General features: G+C 43.3%; 1 protein-coding gene across 1 annotated transcript; it reads right to left on the reverse strand.

Annotated features, from left to right (window-relative positions):
• Positions 1-10843: 10843 nt before the first annotated feature.
• Positions 10844-15954, reverse strand: LOC115584555 (keratin, type II cytoskeletal 8). The gene is made up of 8 exons (XM_030422047.1): positions 15426-15954; positions 13646-13854; positions 13124-13184; positions 12914-13009; positions 12476-12640; positions 12237-12358; positions 11859-12127; positions 10844-11731 (listed from the first exon to the last, which is right to left on the reverse strand). The coding sequence occupies exons 1-8, from the start codon at positions 15837-15839 to the stop codon at positions 11445-11447; spliced, it is 1623 nt and encodes a 540-aa protein (XP_030277907.1). The 5' UTR covers positions 15840-15954; the 3' UTR covers positions 10844-11444.
• Positions 15955-18101: the final 2147 nt, after the last annotated feature.

Consider the following 18101-nt stretch of genomic DNA (forward strand, 5'->3'; position numbering starts at 1 on the left):
TACATGCACACACAAACACACACCTGCACACTCTTACTACTGGCAATAGGGAGACATGGCAAGGCACTGAGGATTGAGGAAACGCCACCTTTGGGGCCGTCCACACTGGGAGGAGTCACAGGCTGTGCCACGGGGGGCAGCAGTGCCCAGGCCCCCCGACCCTGACAGACAACAGCTGGCCGGGCCAAAGGGACCCAAGGACAGCACCCCCAGCAGCAGCCCAGACACAGCTCCCAGTGTGGAGGACCAGTGTGAGGAAACTCTGGAGTTAACCCTTAAAAACTAAAAACATAAGATAGGATAAAAACCCTGACAAAAGATAGTTAAATGGAGTGAACAGTTAAAAGGATAAAATACGTAAGATAATAACAAATAAAATAAAATAGTATCGAAGATAAATAAAAATAAAATTATTTAAGATGAAAATCTTTTTTTTTTTTTTTTTTTTAAACAAGACAACAACATAAAATATGATAGAACCACATAAGAATGGAATACGAATTTAAAATATTAGTTAAAAGCCTGATTAAAAAGGTGTGTCTTTAACCTTCCCTTAAAAATATCAACAGTCTCTGCAGACCTGAGGTTCTCCGGCAGGCTGTTCCACAAGCGGGGGCCATAGTGGCTAAATGACGCCTCACCGTGGGTTTTAGTTCTTGGTTTTGGTATGGATAAAAGGCCAGAGCCGGAGGACCTCAGAGTCCGCGAGGGTTGATATGGTAAAAGCAGGTCAGATAAATAGGAGGGCGCAAGGCCGTTAAGACATTTAAAAACCATTAAAAGAACCTTAAAATCGATCCTGAAGTGGACGGGGAGCCAATGCAGTGACTCTAAAACTGGAGTAATGTGCTCCCGCCCTCTGGTCCTCGTCAGCACTCGTGCGGCTGAGTTTTGTAATAATTGGAGATTTAGAGTACTCTTTTTGGGAAGACCAGAGAGCAGGGCATTACAATAGTCTAAGCGACAGGAAATAAAAGCATGCATTAGCACCTCCGTACTGGCCTGGGAGAGAAATGGGCGGACTCTGGCTATGTTCTTAAGATGATAAAACCTATTTAGGTTCAGCTATGTACAATTATTGTGGCATTTATTTATTTAATTAAACATTTTACTGGCAATTTCGTGTGTGTGTTTGTAAGTGTTTGTATCCCCTTATTGTAGGCTGTTTGGAGAGACATACATAGCTGAAACTAAATAGGATTAAGCATTCAGTGCAGAGTAGCCCCGTCATTTGTTTCGCCCTGCGATTTTAAAATAAATGAATACATAAATTACTCTGATGTCTTGTATTCTTTATGAAGCTTTGATTTGAAATACCCTGCTGTTTTTAGATTTACCAGACACATTAGGTGTATCGGTATTGGATCGGTATCGCCGATACTAGCCTGAATTTTACTCAGTATCGGATCGGAAAGGAAATCGGTGGTATCGAACATCACTACAGCCAACTATATGCTCTTTGCTTGCTTTAGATCAACATGCACATGCAGCTTTGCAGGGTTAGAGAGTGGTTTCACCTGTCAGTGGGCTGCTCAGAGGAGGCCTGCAGGGCCTGCTGAAAGGTCAAAACATCATTCAGCATCATTTCACTGCAGAGTTAGATGAAGGCCCAAACTTTGCAGTTTCATTACTGATGTTACACAGGAAGACTGAATTCTGACACTACCCGGTAATTGCAGAGCATAGCATATATCATATTGTGAGTATACATGCTGCACTTGACTGTTAAACAACTTGTCGCAAACTAACTCAAGTCAGCAATTTAGTTTTCACTGTACCTTGTCGTACACCTTTTAAACAGTGTTGTTGGGCTGATGTATGGTCAGATTTATGGTCACTTTCTCCACCCCAGAGAATTAAGGTTTGGTTCCCTGGGGCGTCTAGTGAGCCAGCTCTGTCAGGAAAAAGAATGCCAGTCCCCCGGAGCTAAAAGCCACACCTCTGAGCAGACCTGAAAAGAGTGCATCACATTTTTTACACTCCCCTTTCTCCTCCAATCATACCCTGTGCCGTTCAGTCCTCTGACACATTTCAAAAGGTCAGCACAGTTTAAGCACAGGTAGAGAGAAATTAAGTGCATGCCACTGGAGTCACTTCCACTGAGCGAGCAGCCCGTTGGCTGTTAGTTGTACTGATACTAACTCTTTCTTTATCCTCATTATATTCTTCAAACGACTAAAGGTCACACTCGTACTACATTACACTTCGCACATTTGCAGATTATACTAGCCTGTTTAATGAATTCTACGGTTTGTACGTGTCGTCTCTCAAGGACTGGATGCAGAACACCAATCCCTGTCATGGGAACCAAGCACCGTGCAGTCAACAAAGCTCATCAGCCACTCATATCTTTTGGCACCTGACAGTGTTTTGTCTTAGTCACAATTCCTGGATTTTATTTTCCAGAGTTCTGATTTATAGTGTGTCACAGACAAGGTCCAAACGGATGAAACGGTGCACAAGGCAACCCGCAGATTAACCAGATCATCTCCCATTGTCTTACAGCGCCAGACAAACAAGAAGAGCTAAACAAAACACCGCCTGTCACTCTCTCTATCAGTGTTCTCCGCCTGCAGGTGACTCATATCAGACATTCTTTCAGAAACTTTCTTTTTTGGGGGATGGTTAAAATGCTGGGGTTAGTAATGTATTTTACCTGCCTGCTCGTCTCCATACATACCTGCCTGCCTGCGTGCAAGAGGAGGAGAGAAAGGGCAGCAAGCTTGACAGCCCTGAGTACTAACAATACCTTTGTCTGTTTACATAGATTAAGATAATGCAGCACCATTTCTCATTCTGGAGAGGGGGAGACGTGTCTTCAAAACAATCAGCTTTGTCCTGAGGGACATTTATAGTCGAGGGAATCTTGGTTTGCACACGGGGTGGTGAGGCCTAGCATTAAAATGGCTAAATCCAAGCAAAAGAAAAGGTAACAGCTGCCAGCTTGTTGACATTCTTGCTGTTAGCAAAAAGGGTTCCTGTTAAAGCAAAACTGGCGCCAAAATGCAACCTAGGCTTTTTTTGTGAATGTATATGAGTCAAACCTTTGTGTAAAAGCATAATTACGACGAAAGAGGCACTTTAAAGATTCATTGTATTTTCTTTTTTGGGTCAAACTCATTTTCAATTGGAGTGCTTCTGGGGCAAATTATTGCTAACATCAAAATTGCTATTTTTAAAACTCTAAGAAGGCTCGACACAACGTGAAACTTTGCTTGTAATATCACCAGCATCTCTACACATGAACACGAGCATTGAGAACATTGTTTGTGTACACAGAGTTTGCTAAAAATAATATTTTTGAACAACTCACATTAGCAGTAGCTTGTTCCACTGACTGCCATCATGGCAGCCGAGAAGTATCGATCTCAGAATGCAACGTAACATGGAGGACAGTTAAGGTGGGCCGATACTGTCTTCCAGCAACAACGCAACGCGATATCTCAGGTGACTTATCTGGCTTTTGATTTTAGTTTTCCTAAATGAGGCTCCTTTTTCAACTTCAAGGTCAATATTGTTTTTCGCTAACGACAAAACAATGAATTATCCGTGCGTCCACCTTAACTCTCGTCCAAGTTACGCTGCAATCTGAAATCGATACTTCTCGGCTGCCAGGACGGCGGCGAGCGGAGGAAACATCTGCTAATGTGAGTTGTCCAAAAACTTTTTTCTTAGTAAACTCTGTGTACACAAACAATGTTCTCAAAGCTTGTGTTCATGTGTAGAGACCCTAGTGTTTTAAAAATAGCGCCCGAAAACAAAAATACAGTAAATGTATTTTAAAAATTTAAAAAATGTATTTCATTGTGTTGTTATTGTCTCTGTGTGTAATGCTGCTGCTACACTGCAATTTCCCAGCTTGGGATCAACAAAGTCTATCTATCTATCTATCTATCTATCTATCTATCTATCTATCTAAATTTTAAAAGTGCCTCTTTCATCGTAATTATACTTTTACTTGAAGGTTTGACTCATCTTCATTCAGAAAAAAAGCTGAGGTTGCATTTTGGCGAGAGTTTTGCTTTAAAAGTAATTTGCAAGTTTGCTAGCTCGAAGGTTGTTGCTAGCCTTTCAGGTAGTGATGGGAGTTTAAAAGACAGTAATAGATCAACCAACTGTATACATCTGATAAGTCAGACATCTGCAACAGCGACAGACTCGTTTAGCAGCTAACTCTGTAACGTTAGCATAAAGCACACAACCAAAGGGTTGGACCAGGTGGCCTTTTCAGACTGAGGTACCTAGTACCTAGACTGCACCTAGTAACTGGCTTGTATTGGAACGACAGCAACCAATACATCCCCCAGCTGGCTAGCGAGAGCGGGGCAGTTTGTGGGAAAGAAGAAGTGGGGTGGGATTTTTTTGGTTGGATATTTTCAAAATGTAGTGTGCTCTTGCATGGTTTCTTCAGCTACACCAGCATAGATTCAAGTTGTTTTTTTTTTTGTTTGTTTTTCACCATAATCAGGCAACAATGATACTTATACACGTAAGTACACATAACATACACAAAGATAGATACATGAATAGGCCTACAGAATGAGCTGTTGTGAAAAGGGGATCTGAATCCTCACACTTGCTGAAACGCGCTGCCATCTCACACACCCACTGACTCACAACATAAGAGGTGAGGGTGGAGTCCATTACAGCTGTGCTAATTACAAAGACAGATAAACACCAATAGTAAAAAAAAAAAAAAAAAAAAGTGTTATATGTTGAGTCAGACGGTCAGAAGCCAGAGCAGAGGTCCAGTCCAACGAAGTTGATCTTTAAGTTGATTGTTTTTCATTGCTGAAATCACAAATATAGATAGTATGAAATATAGATTGATAGTGTATTAATGACACACATCATTTTTAAAGCGTCTCTTTAACCACTGATGCGTTTGCCACTGCCAGTAGTGAAAAAGGGGATTGAAGTCTCTGTTTGTCTCCATGGAACCAGTCTGAGCCGCTGTAGTTTACTACACATTCATAAGGGTTTGAATCACTGTCTGTCATTTCTGATTTATGCCTCCACACCCTTTTACACCCCCACACACACACCCATAAACATGCACCAACACTGCACGCTCAGACTAGTCTGCATTAAATTCCCTTTCGATTAGAAAAGAGGCCCCTTATAATACCGTTCAAGTTGGCTAAAGATGGTTTTGTGTGTTCTTCTTCACTCCTATTAGTTGATCAGCTGAGACTTTCATTGACAACTTTGATCGTCTTTGGGTTTTTTGTACCACTCCTTCCAGCACCAGGCACCACTGCCTGAAGACAAGCTCTGACAGGAACATTAAACCTACCTGCAACCCTGATAAAGAGCCACTTTCCTTTTTTCTCACTGGGAGTCAAAGCTGACTTGTGTCATACTTTCATACTACGTGAGTTATGCTGATGCCTTGCCCCAACCTGCTTTCTGCTGGCAGTGGTGAAAAACAAGCTTCGCCTACAGGCACCAATCAGAAAAGAGCAAACGTTGTAATAACTGTGTTGGGTGAGTCTGATTAAAAATGACAATGAAAGCACTGAGATGGCTACTGCCCTGTGCCACACACACACACACACACACACACACACACACACACACTCGAGCAGCCCCTTAGTTTTCTTAAAACTTCTAATTGGCAATTTTTTTTATCTAAGTAATGGAAGGGAATGGGGGAACATAAACTATAGCAGGAGACAGGTAAGGAAATACCCCTGGAGAGATTATTATGTAACACACCACATGAAGTACTCCAGCTGCTTATGCTGCCACTGAGGTTCAACATTAGATTTATCTTCAGACTACTTTGCACAGACAGACGGCAGTGCATTCACCTCTTTCAGATAGATAAGAGGCCAGGTAGAGGTATAACGTTGCAGGTTGAGTAGCTGTAGGCCAGTGGCTGAGTAACTAACTAGATTCATACTTGACTTAAAGACTTAAACTCCACAGATTTTACACATTAAAGTTCCCATGACACGGCTAACGGAATGCTATTTATTTTGGCATAGCTATGTGTTTCCTGTAAAAACAGATGGCAGTCAGTAGGGCGGAACGTAGGCTACGCCACACCCGCCCCATGACTACCAAGTTGCTAACGCTGCCTCTCCCCGCCCTGGCGGCTTCCACTGAACACAGGCGGGCCAGGATAGAACACCGCCTTCACAGCGGATGGAGGTCAGCTTGATGACAGGACATGCAATACCGAGGTGGTTTTCGTGCCAGGTTTGGCGTTTGGTATTGTGGGGCTGAGTCAGTGAATAGTATCGGCCGAGCTAACAGCAGCTGACGTCACTATTAGCAGTAGTTAGAGCTTACTTTAGCAAGGAAGGGCAGGTCTCTCCAGGTACGTTATTAGGGTACATGCAGCTTCCTCTCGAGCCACTAAGACCTTTTTAACCACTTTTTTCACATATGCAGTAGAACTCCCCAAGACCTGTCAACACACTTTGATGTGTGCAATTGGTGAAGTCGCCCTTTAATATAAAATGTTGAGATTCTTGTACCCTACATGAGAATTGGGATGCCACTTTATACTTCTATTCCATCACATTTCAGAGAGCAATATTGTGGATTTATCTCACAGCTGTGGTTACTTTGCAAATCAAGATATGATGCATTGTTCTAGGTTCAAATCGAAGCCAACAGCATAGCATGGTGGGTGAAGGGCCCTGGTGCAAAACAATGAAATAAAATGTTTTGCTCCGCTCTTTCATTATATACCCACAGACCCACCAGAACTGCTACGCTGGAGGGAACGCCATGTGAGCTAACATTTAAGGTTCAAGGTTGATTTGTCAATCTTCAACACAGGATTGTACAACACAATATATGCCATTGTCCCTTTATGCTAAAAAGAAAACCTGGCTGTTGTCTTTTAGTATCCTTTGGGCTCTGTGCAGACAGTTCGCTTCACTCATATCTCTGATGCTCTGTAGATGGCACCAGTGATGTTCTGGGCGTTTTACTCACCTGCAGTAGAGACTTCCTGTCCTGTGCCGTGCTATTGCTCTTCTGTAAAAGTTGACAAGACCTTGGCAATTTAAGTTTGGAGTTTCTGTCTCAAAACCAGATTTTAAAACAATAATCCCCTATGACACAAAGCTAAAGAGATCAGGTTATAAAGCAGGACCCACTTTAGTTGATATTGTACCTCTTAAACAGATTTACTCTTGATGGGAAACCAAACACGGGGAGTGCATGGGGCCCCAGGACAGTTGTCCTTTTTCTTCAGTTGGTAATTGAAAGTTGCCCAGAACTGCAAAGCAGTTTAACTGATCTCTGTCTCTACCAACGACAGTATTAAAATATTTCTTATATGTTTTATGCATCAGTAATAATGATCTTGTAATATAATGCATAAAAAGTACATTCTGCACTACCTAGCATTTTTGTTCTGGTAATACTTATGTATGTTTACTAAAGTCAGATTTTGAGAACTGGACCTGTTTACTTTAATGAAGTATTTTCTCATTGTAGTATTACTACTCTTACTCATGTAGAGGATCAGAGTACTGCTGCCACAAACCACAAAAATGAGGAGCAGGAGTTGTCGTCTTGTCAGTACAATGAGTGAGAGTTGTAGTTGTGGAGCAGCCAGCTCATGCATAAAAAAAAAACACCTGTCATCTGCTATCACAACCTGCCTTTCTCTGCTATGTGCCTCTCATACACACTGGAGCCCAAGACGCAGCGTCTTGGCTGCCGTCCCAGTTTCTGTGTAGTAAAAGTGCGTGGGAAATACATGCGCTTTAAAATTAACGGAGAGACAGAGAAGTCTTGATGGAACAGTCGAGGGTGGATACAGGGAGGCCTACACCCTCAACAGCACTAAGCCCAACAGTGTCTCATAATGACTGCCTGTTGGAAGTTGACTGGATACGCTTTATTTTGTCAATGAATCAGCTCAGCGGCCAGGGCCGGGCTCTCTGTGTGGGGTTTGCACTGCGCTCTCCATGTTGGTGCTCTGGTGTCCCCTACCATCAAAAACATGTACGTCAGGTTAAATGATTCATCAGCTCTCTTGCCGGTGGCTTATGTATGGCTTCAAATGATGAGACTTTGCATGACACTGCTGCATCTGCTGCACATTTCATAAACAGTTGCACACACAACCAAACGTTTTCCCTCGATAATGTTCCATTTGAAAATTAAGGCTCGTCAGACTTCATCGAATTCTGCACATCATGAGCTCCACGATGAGTTAGGCAAAATTCAATATTAATACTGAATCTCCGAAATGTGAAGGGGTTTGTAGGACAAGGTGAAGAAAGGTCCTGCTGTCCAGCGGGAGACTGGCGACGCAACACTGCCGTCTTGTGGGGAAGAGTCAAGTGGGATGCCAGCTCAGGTCGCTACATGCTGAACAGCTGGATCCCTCTGCTCCACCCTCCTGGGTAAACTTCATTAAAGGGCGATCATTTTTGTTATGACATATTGTGCCATTACATTTGTAGCTTATAGAACCTTAGTGTGGGACAGAGATCCCACTTTTTCATTAGTGCAGCGTTGTTTCCACTGTGGATGAGGAGTTACTCTCTGAGAAGCTGCCGGAGAGACACTGAGACAACAAGCTCACCTGTGTCGTGAGCAGGACTGCCAAGTAAGCAAACACACCGGCATGCATGCAAATGCTTTGTACTGATATTGTCTCATAGCTCTGGTATGTATAAATTTTGATTGACAGCAAGAAACAGCCGTTATTTAAGTCTGATGCAATGACATCATGACACAGGCTTTGGAATCTAATTTTAGACTCCATTTCTCACTGCATCCAAGAATTGCCAACATATTTATCCGTAATCTAATGCACATGCATGCACTGTTCAGTCTTCAAGACTTAAAGCTGCATGACAAATAGATGCAAAATACATGATAATACCTTACAGGTGAGATCCTGCTTGTTTCCACGGTGTTAGACTCTGTCTGAGACAAATATGTTCCTTTCAGTGTAAAACCCTTGTAAGAACTTCACTCGTCAGTCTAGTGTTGTCTTCTGTTTTATATTGCAACAGGTCAGTGTTATTTCTTATGTTCTGGTGAACACACTAGCAATATGTCTCACACATAGACACATGGGTGTGTCCAACATTAACATGGTGCTCTGTGAGAGGGTTCGTCCTGAGCTGCAGGGTAACTCTCTCAGCTCTAGTGGAGAGATGCTGCTTCCTGGTGGTCACATTGTGTAATGTAATTATTTGAATATTTTCTCCATGCTCTCCTGCCTGTGTGTCTGTTTGTACTCTGTGATACACTGTGTATTGACTCGTTTATATAGGGAGACCTAAATGGAAAAGAGCCAGCATTACTGTTATTAGTTACACCTGGGTGATCCTGTGTCAGATCCAGTTCAATGTAAAAATAAAAAAGTATGATCCTAAAAATAAGTCCGCATCAGCATTTTGCCATCTCAGAGAGGCAACGTGTTGCATGAGTGGCTTGACATTCTGCCCATGGCTTCAATTCTGATGATTTGCACTGTGCAATTAATAAATCTACTCATACATACCTGGACACTTCTTTGTGCAATAACTTGATCCACCACTTAAGTGCAATAATTTTATTTAATTTAACTGCTAATTTCTGCTAATGTCATTTATCCACTGTATAAAAACACAATGCCATATAGTCCATATTTTATCCCTATTTATCTATATTTATCCTCTATACAGTTCTCTACAGTTACATTTATCTTATTTGATTTTTGTTTTCCGTGAATTCTATTTTATTTACTTTTATTCTTATCTCTATTTTATATATTATATATATATAAAGCTAAGAGTTTATTGTTTACTGTTTTTTCTAAGCGTTTTATTGTTTACTATTTATTCTAAGAGTGTATTGTTTATCTTATACTGTCTAAGAGTTTATTGTCTATACTGTATTTTTATACCTCTCTATTTTCTACTTGTAAGCTGGTGGAAATTCAATTTCCTTGCGGGAGTCATCCCAAAAGGATCAAGAAGTCTAAGTCTAAGTCTAATTTAACAGCCCTTGGAATCAATCAAACATGTTATCTTGAGCAGAACATGTGGAAATGTACATATACACACACAATACATGTGTCTTTCAATCATTTGCCTGTTAGTATGGCAAATTAGTCTGATTTTGTCTGCTCTAAAAAACTTGATGGCTTTAGCAGTGAACCCTAAAAATGAATACACTAACATTATGCTAACATGTACACAAAGCTCGTAAGAGAACAAATCTAAAATGCAAACCAAAACATTGACAACGACCCACTTGTGCTTTTCTTGCAATGACAAGTGAAAATGGTCCTCAGTCATTACATAGTTCAAACTTAGGTCAGAAAATCTGAACTCCTGTCCAATTAGGCTAATGACCTGTCAATAAAACATCAAAGGCAACAGACAAGCTATATCTGTATCTATCTATCTATCTATCTATCTATCCATATATATATATATATATATATATATATACATATATATATATATATATATATATATATATATATATATAATATATGGGTGCTGGGTCGTAAAACTAAAGAAACCATCCCAAAAACAAAAGACTTGCCATGTTGTTTTTGCCTGTGACTCTAACTCTACGCAAACAATCTGCAGACATTACATGTTCAGTGTAGCCGGAGCATAAGGGGACAAACAGTGAACAATTTTTAGTTTCAACTGATTACACCAAAACATAGTGATGATTATTATATTCATCATTTCTGCCAATAGATCCTCATTAAATCCTACATACAGATCTTTACTGACTACAGATTCTCCACTGCACAGGTACTTTTTTCGGACAAATTATTCCTGTCAGATTTATTGGCATTCAAGGAAATAGTCTACTACTACATTTCTCTATTTCTCTTTCAGTCATCAAAACGCACACATTTCTTTTCAGTAAACACATCTTTATTTGGTTCGGTAGCAAAAACAGCACCTCAGGACAACAGTATGACGTGGGCAGTCTCCTAAGGGGTCAAACAGTTTCAGTTACACGCACAGGGAAGACATGCACTACCTACTGTAGCAGGCAATTTTGAGACATTAGTTGACCATCAACGCTGAACCACTGTTTCAGTACATTCACATTCCTTTGACAAAACCACTGTCCATTCTATGCAACCCCATTTTGAAGCAAACAGCCTTTCCTGTATGAAATAGCTGTACTTTTCAAGGGAGTGTTTATACATATTTTTTCTTCAAAGTTGCAATTTGCCCAGCTTTTATCTCACTTTGTGAGACAAAACTATTTTTTAGTACAGAGTCAGACTTCAGACATACAAAATAAACTCTTTGGTCCCTTTCAGATCTTTGGTAGTGTTAGGATCATTTATTGCTTCATGAAAAAGGCTCTATTAAAGAGTGGCGGAAAGCGTTTTTTCGGACTTGTTTATTACAATAGTCGGGGGGGGTGGTGAAATGTAAGTATAAAACTACCAGAGAGGCAGAGGAGATAGCAGACAGGTAGCTACACCTCTAAACTACAGCTCAATCCTCAATGACCTCGGAGGACTCGGACACCACTCTGCCGTCCTTGGTCTCAATCATCTTGATAACGACGTTCTTCTTGCTCTGGGTGGTGGTGTAGCCGCCGGAACTGCCTCCGCTGAAGCCGCTCACTCCACTGCCATATCCGCTGCCGCTGCCATATCCGCTGCCGCTGCCATATGCACTGCTGCCGCCATATCCGCCGCCACTGCCATATCCGCTGCTGTAGCCGCTGGAGTAATTGTAGCTGGACTTCATGCTGTCCACTGGGAAACCGCCGTAGCTTGCTGTTGAGAGCAGGGAGGTGGTCAAACAGTTAACCGTGGAATATCGTGGAATCTGTTAAAACTCATGGATGTAACAAAAAACAAACACTGAAAACTGTTCAAAGACAATAAAGGCGAGATGACTTACTGCTCTGTTGGGAGATGTTGATAGCCTTGATGCCGGTCGCCAGCCTGTCCTCCTCTCCCTCCAGCAGTTTCCTGTATGTGGCGATCTCAATGTCCAGAGCCAGCTTGACGTTCATCAGGTCCTGGTATTCTCTGATCTGGCGGGCCATGTCCTGTTTGGCTCTCTGCAGGGCGTCTTCCAAATCTCTGATGCGAGCCTTGGCGTCCTTCACTGCCAGCTCACCGCGCTCCTCAGCCTCAGCGATCTGGGCCTCCAGGTTGGCACGCTGTGGGGGAGATTTAAAAAAAAATAAGCCTTTGTCAACTACCCTGATTGTTAAATGACACTAGAAATGGCTCAACAGACCATGGTGCAAAAATGCTTTTTTCCTTACCTGTCCCCTTGACGGCATCAATCTCTGATGTCAGTCTCTGGATCATGCGGTTCAGATCTGCGATCTCTGTCTTGGTTGCCCTCAGATCATCTCCGTATCTGGTGGCGGATGTCTGCATCTCCTCATACTAAACAAACGACAGCAAAACAACATGACAAACTGGCAAACACACTAATGTTCTGAATTCTAATGTCTTCCCAAATGACCTGAACACAAGGACAATTCAAAAGGAGTTCTCCATCACCTTGGTCTTGTACCATGTCTCTGCCTCGGCGCGGCTTCGGTTGGCAATGTCTTCATACTGAGCCTTGACTTCGGCCACAATGGAGTCCATGTCCAGGTTGCGGCTGTTGTCCATTTCCACAATGACTGAAGTGTCCTTGATCTGGCTCTGGAGTTCACGAAGTTCCTGAAGAAGAACAAAGAAAGATTTAGAGAGACCATTCAACTGCACCTCATAGAGAAAATCAATCTAGCTGATTCCAGTGATGGTACAAGAAGTGAGTCAAGATGCGAAACAGATGCTGAGAAAATGTGGGGTGGACCACAAACATCTGGAGTATGATATAACTGGATCAATAAATAAGGAGTTATGCGGATGAAAGCAGCGAGCGGTTTGAAGGTTGGCAGTTTCAAAGCCAGGACAGGAATTAGGAAACAAACTGCCTTGATTGTGCCGTACCTCCTCGTAGATCGACCTGAGGAAGTTGATCTCATCTGTCAGACTCTCCAGCTTGGCCTCCAGCTCGACCTTATTCATGTAGGCCTCATCGACATCCTGCAACCAACACAGGTGTTTGTTAGAATGAGCTATCGCAAGGAACTGAAATGGTCTTCATGGGAAAAGAAATTGCAGCTCGAAGACAAGTTGAGCATAATCAGTGATACTGACCTTCTTGATGAGGACAAAGTCGTTCTCACACTCTGTGCGCTTGTTGATTTCATCTTCATACCTGAGAGGAAAAAAAAAAAGTTCACAGTTAAAAATAGACTCATCTCAGTTTGAAATATCATACAATCACTCAACACTAGGAGGCGCAAGTAGTCCATCCGTAACTCCTGAATCCTGGTGGGTCATTTGCCTCACAGAGTTTCTGTTGACTCAGAGCCAAGCCTGAGGTGTTACTGATATTTCTCCCTTGGGACTCAGCTGATATGCAGCACTATAGAACCTGTATTTGATGGAGGTACATGCGTGTCAGCATGGGAGCAGCCATGACAAAGTGCACCCATGCATCCATGCTAAAATGAATTAGACCTCCAGTCATATGTAATGAACATTTTGAACATGCTTTCTAAGTGTTGTAATTCCCGGGAGTTTCTATGACGCAAGACAATGGACAGATGTAGGGAGTAGTCCACAGAAAGATTAACTCAGCGTTCTCCGGAACTCCTTTGCTCCCTTCACACTCACTTGTTCTTGAAGTCCTCCACCAGGCCCTGCATGTTGTGCAGGTCGGCCTCCAGCTTCATCTTGTCGTTGCCCAGGCTGTCCAACTGTCTGCGCAGGTTGGAGATGTAGGCCTCGAACATGGCGTCGATGTTGGAGCGGGTTGTGGTCTGACCCTGCAGCAGGTTCCACTTGGTCTCAAGCATTTTGTTCTGCTGCTCCAGGAAGCGAACCTGATGTGAAAGAAGCAGAAAGAAGGGAAAATGAGGGTTGTTTATCAGGGTTATTATCAAGCAACCAATCAAATAGCCTCAAGAATCAGACTTACATGCTTGATTAGGGTTAGAGTTATAATGAAATTTGGTTTATATCAATTATGTAACTCTGCTCTGCCCCGAGGTCGCCTAATAATCAATCATCAGGTCCAGTCCCGCCACGGCTCCTTCTCTTTGTTGTTCTTATCTATCTTTGGACATTGTAAGCTGCTGCTGGACATGTTTCCAGACTGACTGTGCTTTTCCAAAGGAAGGCCTGTCGTACGTGCATCCTGACAGGAGGTAGAAGGGGAGTGAGAACAAGACGAGGTTGGAAAAAGCCAGTGATGGAGGAATGGAGCTAGTTAACCCCTTCTCCTGCCTGCCTTCCTGTTTTTGTACAGCGTGGTTCGCAGCCATAGAGAGACGGGGGCAAGGCGAAGCTGCTTCCCCGCACAAATGCAGAAAGGTAAACTGTGTTATAGATGTGATGAGGGAGGACATGGGCGTAGAGAGTCAGGGGTTTGGGGGATGGTGGTGGGGGGAGTTGGCATATTTGCGGACAATAAAGGCAGAGTGGGGACTCGGCGGACCTTTGCACTCTACAGATGACATCTCAACAATAACCTCCTATGGTCCTCATCTGAACTGGGGTAAACACAGATAGTAAAGTGCCTCCAAATGAAACACAAGATAACTCTAAGATAACAGTGGGAGTTTATCTGGTTTGTCTTGAAGCATGCAAAACGGGCTTTATCTTCTTTTGATCATTGCGCCTTGAGAAGGAGAGCTGATACGTAGCCAGTCAGCTGGCACTGACCAGAACATGAAACCAGCAGGCCTTTTTAAATATTAACCCGCTGCTGAGGCCTCAGAGGGCACACACACTACTGACTGTTGCATAAATGCTGGACTTGAATGCTGATTTGAATGATGAAAAGTCGTCAGAGTTATTCGTACTCCCAGTGTCTCACTGTGAAAAAACTATTTAAGGTCACAATAGCACTCAGTACTGACTGTGTGTGTGCGTGTGTCTGTGCCTGGGGGGGTGGGGGGCCACCACGGCAGCAGAAAGAACCACACCCCAGCTGAGGGAGGGACCATTCCCAAGGTAACTCTTATCACAAGCCCTGAGCTCTGCCCTGACACACCCTTTGCTTTCTCTCTCTCTCTCTCTTTCTTTGTCAGTCTCTCCTGTCGGCAGGTCTGTTTTTCATCACTATAAAAGGGCAGCCCGAGCCAAAAGATGGTGTTTGAGCTGCAGCACATTCATTTTTTTTCTGCCCTGATGGTGGGAGGTGGCGACAGCAGAGGGGGGAATGAATCAACTTTCTGGAGCAGATATCAGCACTACAGGACATGTGGCAAACATATGAATATCTATTTCAAATATTGCGTAACAATGTGACAACACTGTAGAGGAACGTTCACCTTTTTCCCCAGTATGACTTGACTTTGCACCCACCTAAAGCAGTTTCAGTGTGTTTGAAGACAAGTACGAGGCAGTGTTTGACACACACCTGTGTCTGCTCTCTTTTGCAAGTTCTTACCTTGTCAATGAAAGAAGCAAAGCGGTTGTTGAGGGTCTTGATCTGCTCCTTCTCCTGGGTGCGGACAGCCTGGATGGTGGGGTCGATCTCGAGGTTCAGGGGGGCCAGCAGGCTCCTGTTCACAGTCACAGCGGTGATGGGGGCCTGAGCCATGCCGCCACCCATGCCGCCACCCATGCCCATACTCATGCCCATTCCCATGCCCATGCCTCCAGCACCCATGCTTGAGCCCAGGCCATAGGAAGAGGAGCTGGTGATGCCTCCTCCGTAGCCCCTGTTGCCTCCTCCAAAGGAGCTCTTGACACTGTAGCTCCTGCGGGCATTAATACTTGGTCCAGCGTAGGAGTTGCTGCTGAAGCTCCTTGGGGCAGAAGAGCTCCTCACGGAGTAAGCAGTGGTCTTGTAAGATGACATTCTGAAATCTGGATTAGTTTCTTTTTCTTGGGAAGGTCAGACCAAATGGCTTGGTTGGCAAGGCAGGCAGGCAGGCAGGCCAGCAGAGGGGAGAGACCAGAGTGGATAGAAAGGAGCAGAAACTACGGAGGAGTTTTAAAGCCTGTGGCTGTGGGAGGGGAATGTGGTGTGCTGCCATTGGCTGCAGGTCTGGGTGAGAGAGGGAGGCAGGGCTGTAACATTACACTTGTATGACACATAGGGCAGTCATTCAAAACCATTACCTGGTCTTTCTACAAGATTCTCTGTGTTGTTAGAGAAAACCTAGTCTTTAGAGTGGATTGTGGAGTGAGCGTGTGTCTGTGTGTGTGTCCAGGTAGAAGTAATTAAACACACCACAGCTGATTCAACATCTCGGGAGGTCCAGTCGGATTTAACAGACAATCACTCGTATGCTACAGCATGTATCAGAGAAAGTATAGTGTAGTGTAGTGTAGTGTGTGTGTGTGTGTGTGTTTGTGCGTGTGTGTGTGTGTGTGTGTGCTGGGGTTGGTCGGTTGGTGGATGGTTGATTAGAAGTTCACTGTTTTGACTAAAATGTAAAGATTCACTAGATCCCCATAGACTTAATTTAGTCCATGACACAGATCAGCGCTTCATGCTCCTTCAGCTGCTTTACATATTGAAATACACAGGAAGTTATTACATCACACAGCATAAAGCTACAACTGGTTATGAACAAAACTAGTTCGAAGCAGAGGTGTAAGTGGAGCTTAGAGGTGCTGGTAGGTAGATTCTTTTTAAACTTTTCTCCCTCTTTCCAGGTTTTGTGTTAAGCTGCTAAATGCTAGCTGGCTTTAGCTTTGTAGTTTATCGGCTAACACTCGGCAAGAAGAAAATTTGTTAAAGTGTTGAACTATTTTCTTGACCTCTCATCACTCATCATATACTACATGGAGGGTAAAGGATGGGTGCATTTCGAGCTGTGCTAGCATGCACCATCAAACTCAGTTGTAAAAGTCACTCAAGCGTGAGTCCACCGGTCAACACGTTTATATAATTATTATTATGATATTAAAATGATAGCTTCCAAATGATGTTGATGGTACAGTGTCGTGTGAACGGGTGAATGGTGACTCTGTCTTAGCCCCCCTTCACTTGTTTCTGGACTGTGTAACTTCAGTGAGAGGGTTGGATCACAGCAATGCATGTTCACTTCAACATACAAGTTTTCAACACACAACCAGCAATTAGCAATTAGCTCAGTTGGCTGTGAAGCTAAGTGACTCTATAGCTGACCGGTTACCCGAGCCGAGACAGGGATCAAGCGTGAAGTCACCACCGGCATGGAATCTTCTTTACGATTTTAATGAAATGACAGACCATATCTGACTTAATGCTCTTTTAATCAGGAGTACAACTGTTACCACAACAATATCGTACAATAGGAGTTGTGGAGGAGTGTTCACAGTTTTGGATGCTCAAGGGCTCAAAATTCCTTGGCGGCTGCCGGCTGTATGCAACCCCCAAGTGTAGTTCTGACTATAACACATACCGCATGTACTTTGTTGTATGCTTGTATCTACAAACCAGGTGAACTACACTGACCAGCTGGCCCTAATTACTGTCAAACAAGAATAACGTTAGGCCAACCCTGTTCTGCCTCAGGCTTTTATAACAATGAATGCAAGTTCATTAATGCTAATATACAACTGTGGTTGTGTGTGTGTGTGTGTGTGTGTCCATCTGTCTACCTGGCATGAGCTGTGATGCATTATTGTCAATAAACACGATAATTTGATCAACCATAACTGACTCTTCTTCCCACGGGAACAAGTCACTGTGTAAATCAGAAAAGATTTGTCACGCCACACTGATAACAGCCACTATAGCTCCTATCATTCCTGCAAAATTTACTGTAGCTTAACAAAATTTCTCACCAGGATGAACCTATACAGTGGTGGCTCAACCTTCAACTGTCCTTCCACCAATCCAGGCCCTGCCTTCCTCTCCTCCCTCATTCATTTCCTGCTCCAGTCCCTCACCACGATGAGTCATCAGCCTTGGCATCACCAGTCCAACCCCTTCCACCATACCCTCTATCCTCCATCTTCTCTAACCGTCTTATTTTCCCGCCAGCGGCTCTTGGCCTCATTATCACCATGGAAACATACGGAAATAAAATACACTCCCATCTTCTCTCAGCCTAAATGGATGCCAGCTCTAGAGCGGGGCATTTGCGACTGCAGCTCGAAAAGTTGCGAGGCACAGAGGGACTGACTC

This window comes from Sparus aurata, chromosome 7, assembly GCF_900880675.1.
Source record: "Sparus aurata chromosome 7, fSpaAur1.1, whole genome shotgun sequence".
Taxonomy (NCBI): domain Eukaryota; kingdom Metazoa; phylum Chordata; class Actinopteri; order Spariformes; family Sparidae; genus Sparus; species Sparus aurata.

Bases quoted from the DNA above. Each gene is read 5' to 3' on its own strand.
- LOC115584555 (XM_030422047.1), bottom strand. From the start codon at position 15,839: ATGTCATCTTACAAGACCACTGCTTACTCCGTGAGGAGCTCTTCTGCC. The intron at 13,855-15,425 runs GTAAGAACTTGC...CTTTCACATCAG, and splicing joins TTGCTTCTTTCATTGACAAG to GTTCGCTTCCTGGAGCAGCA. The intron at 13,010-13,123 runs GTCAGTATCACT...TGTTGGTTGCAG, and splicing joins ACTTTGTCCTCATCAAGAAG to GATGTCGATGAGGCCTACAT.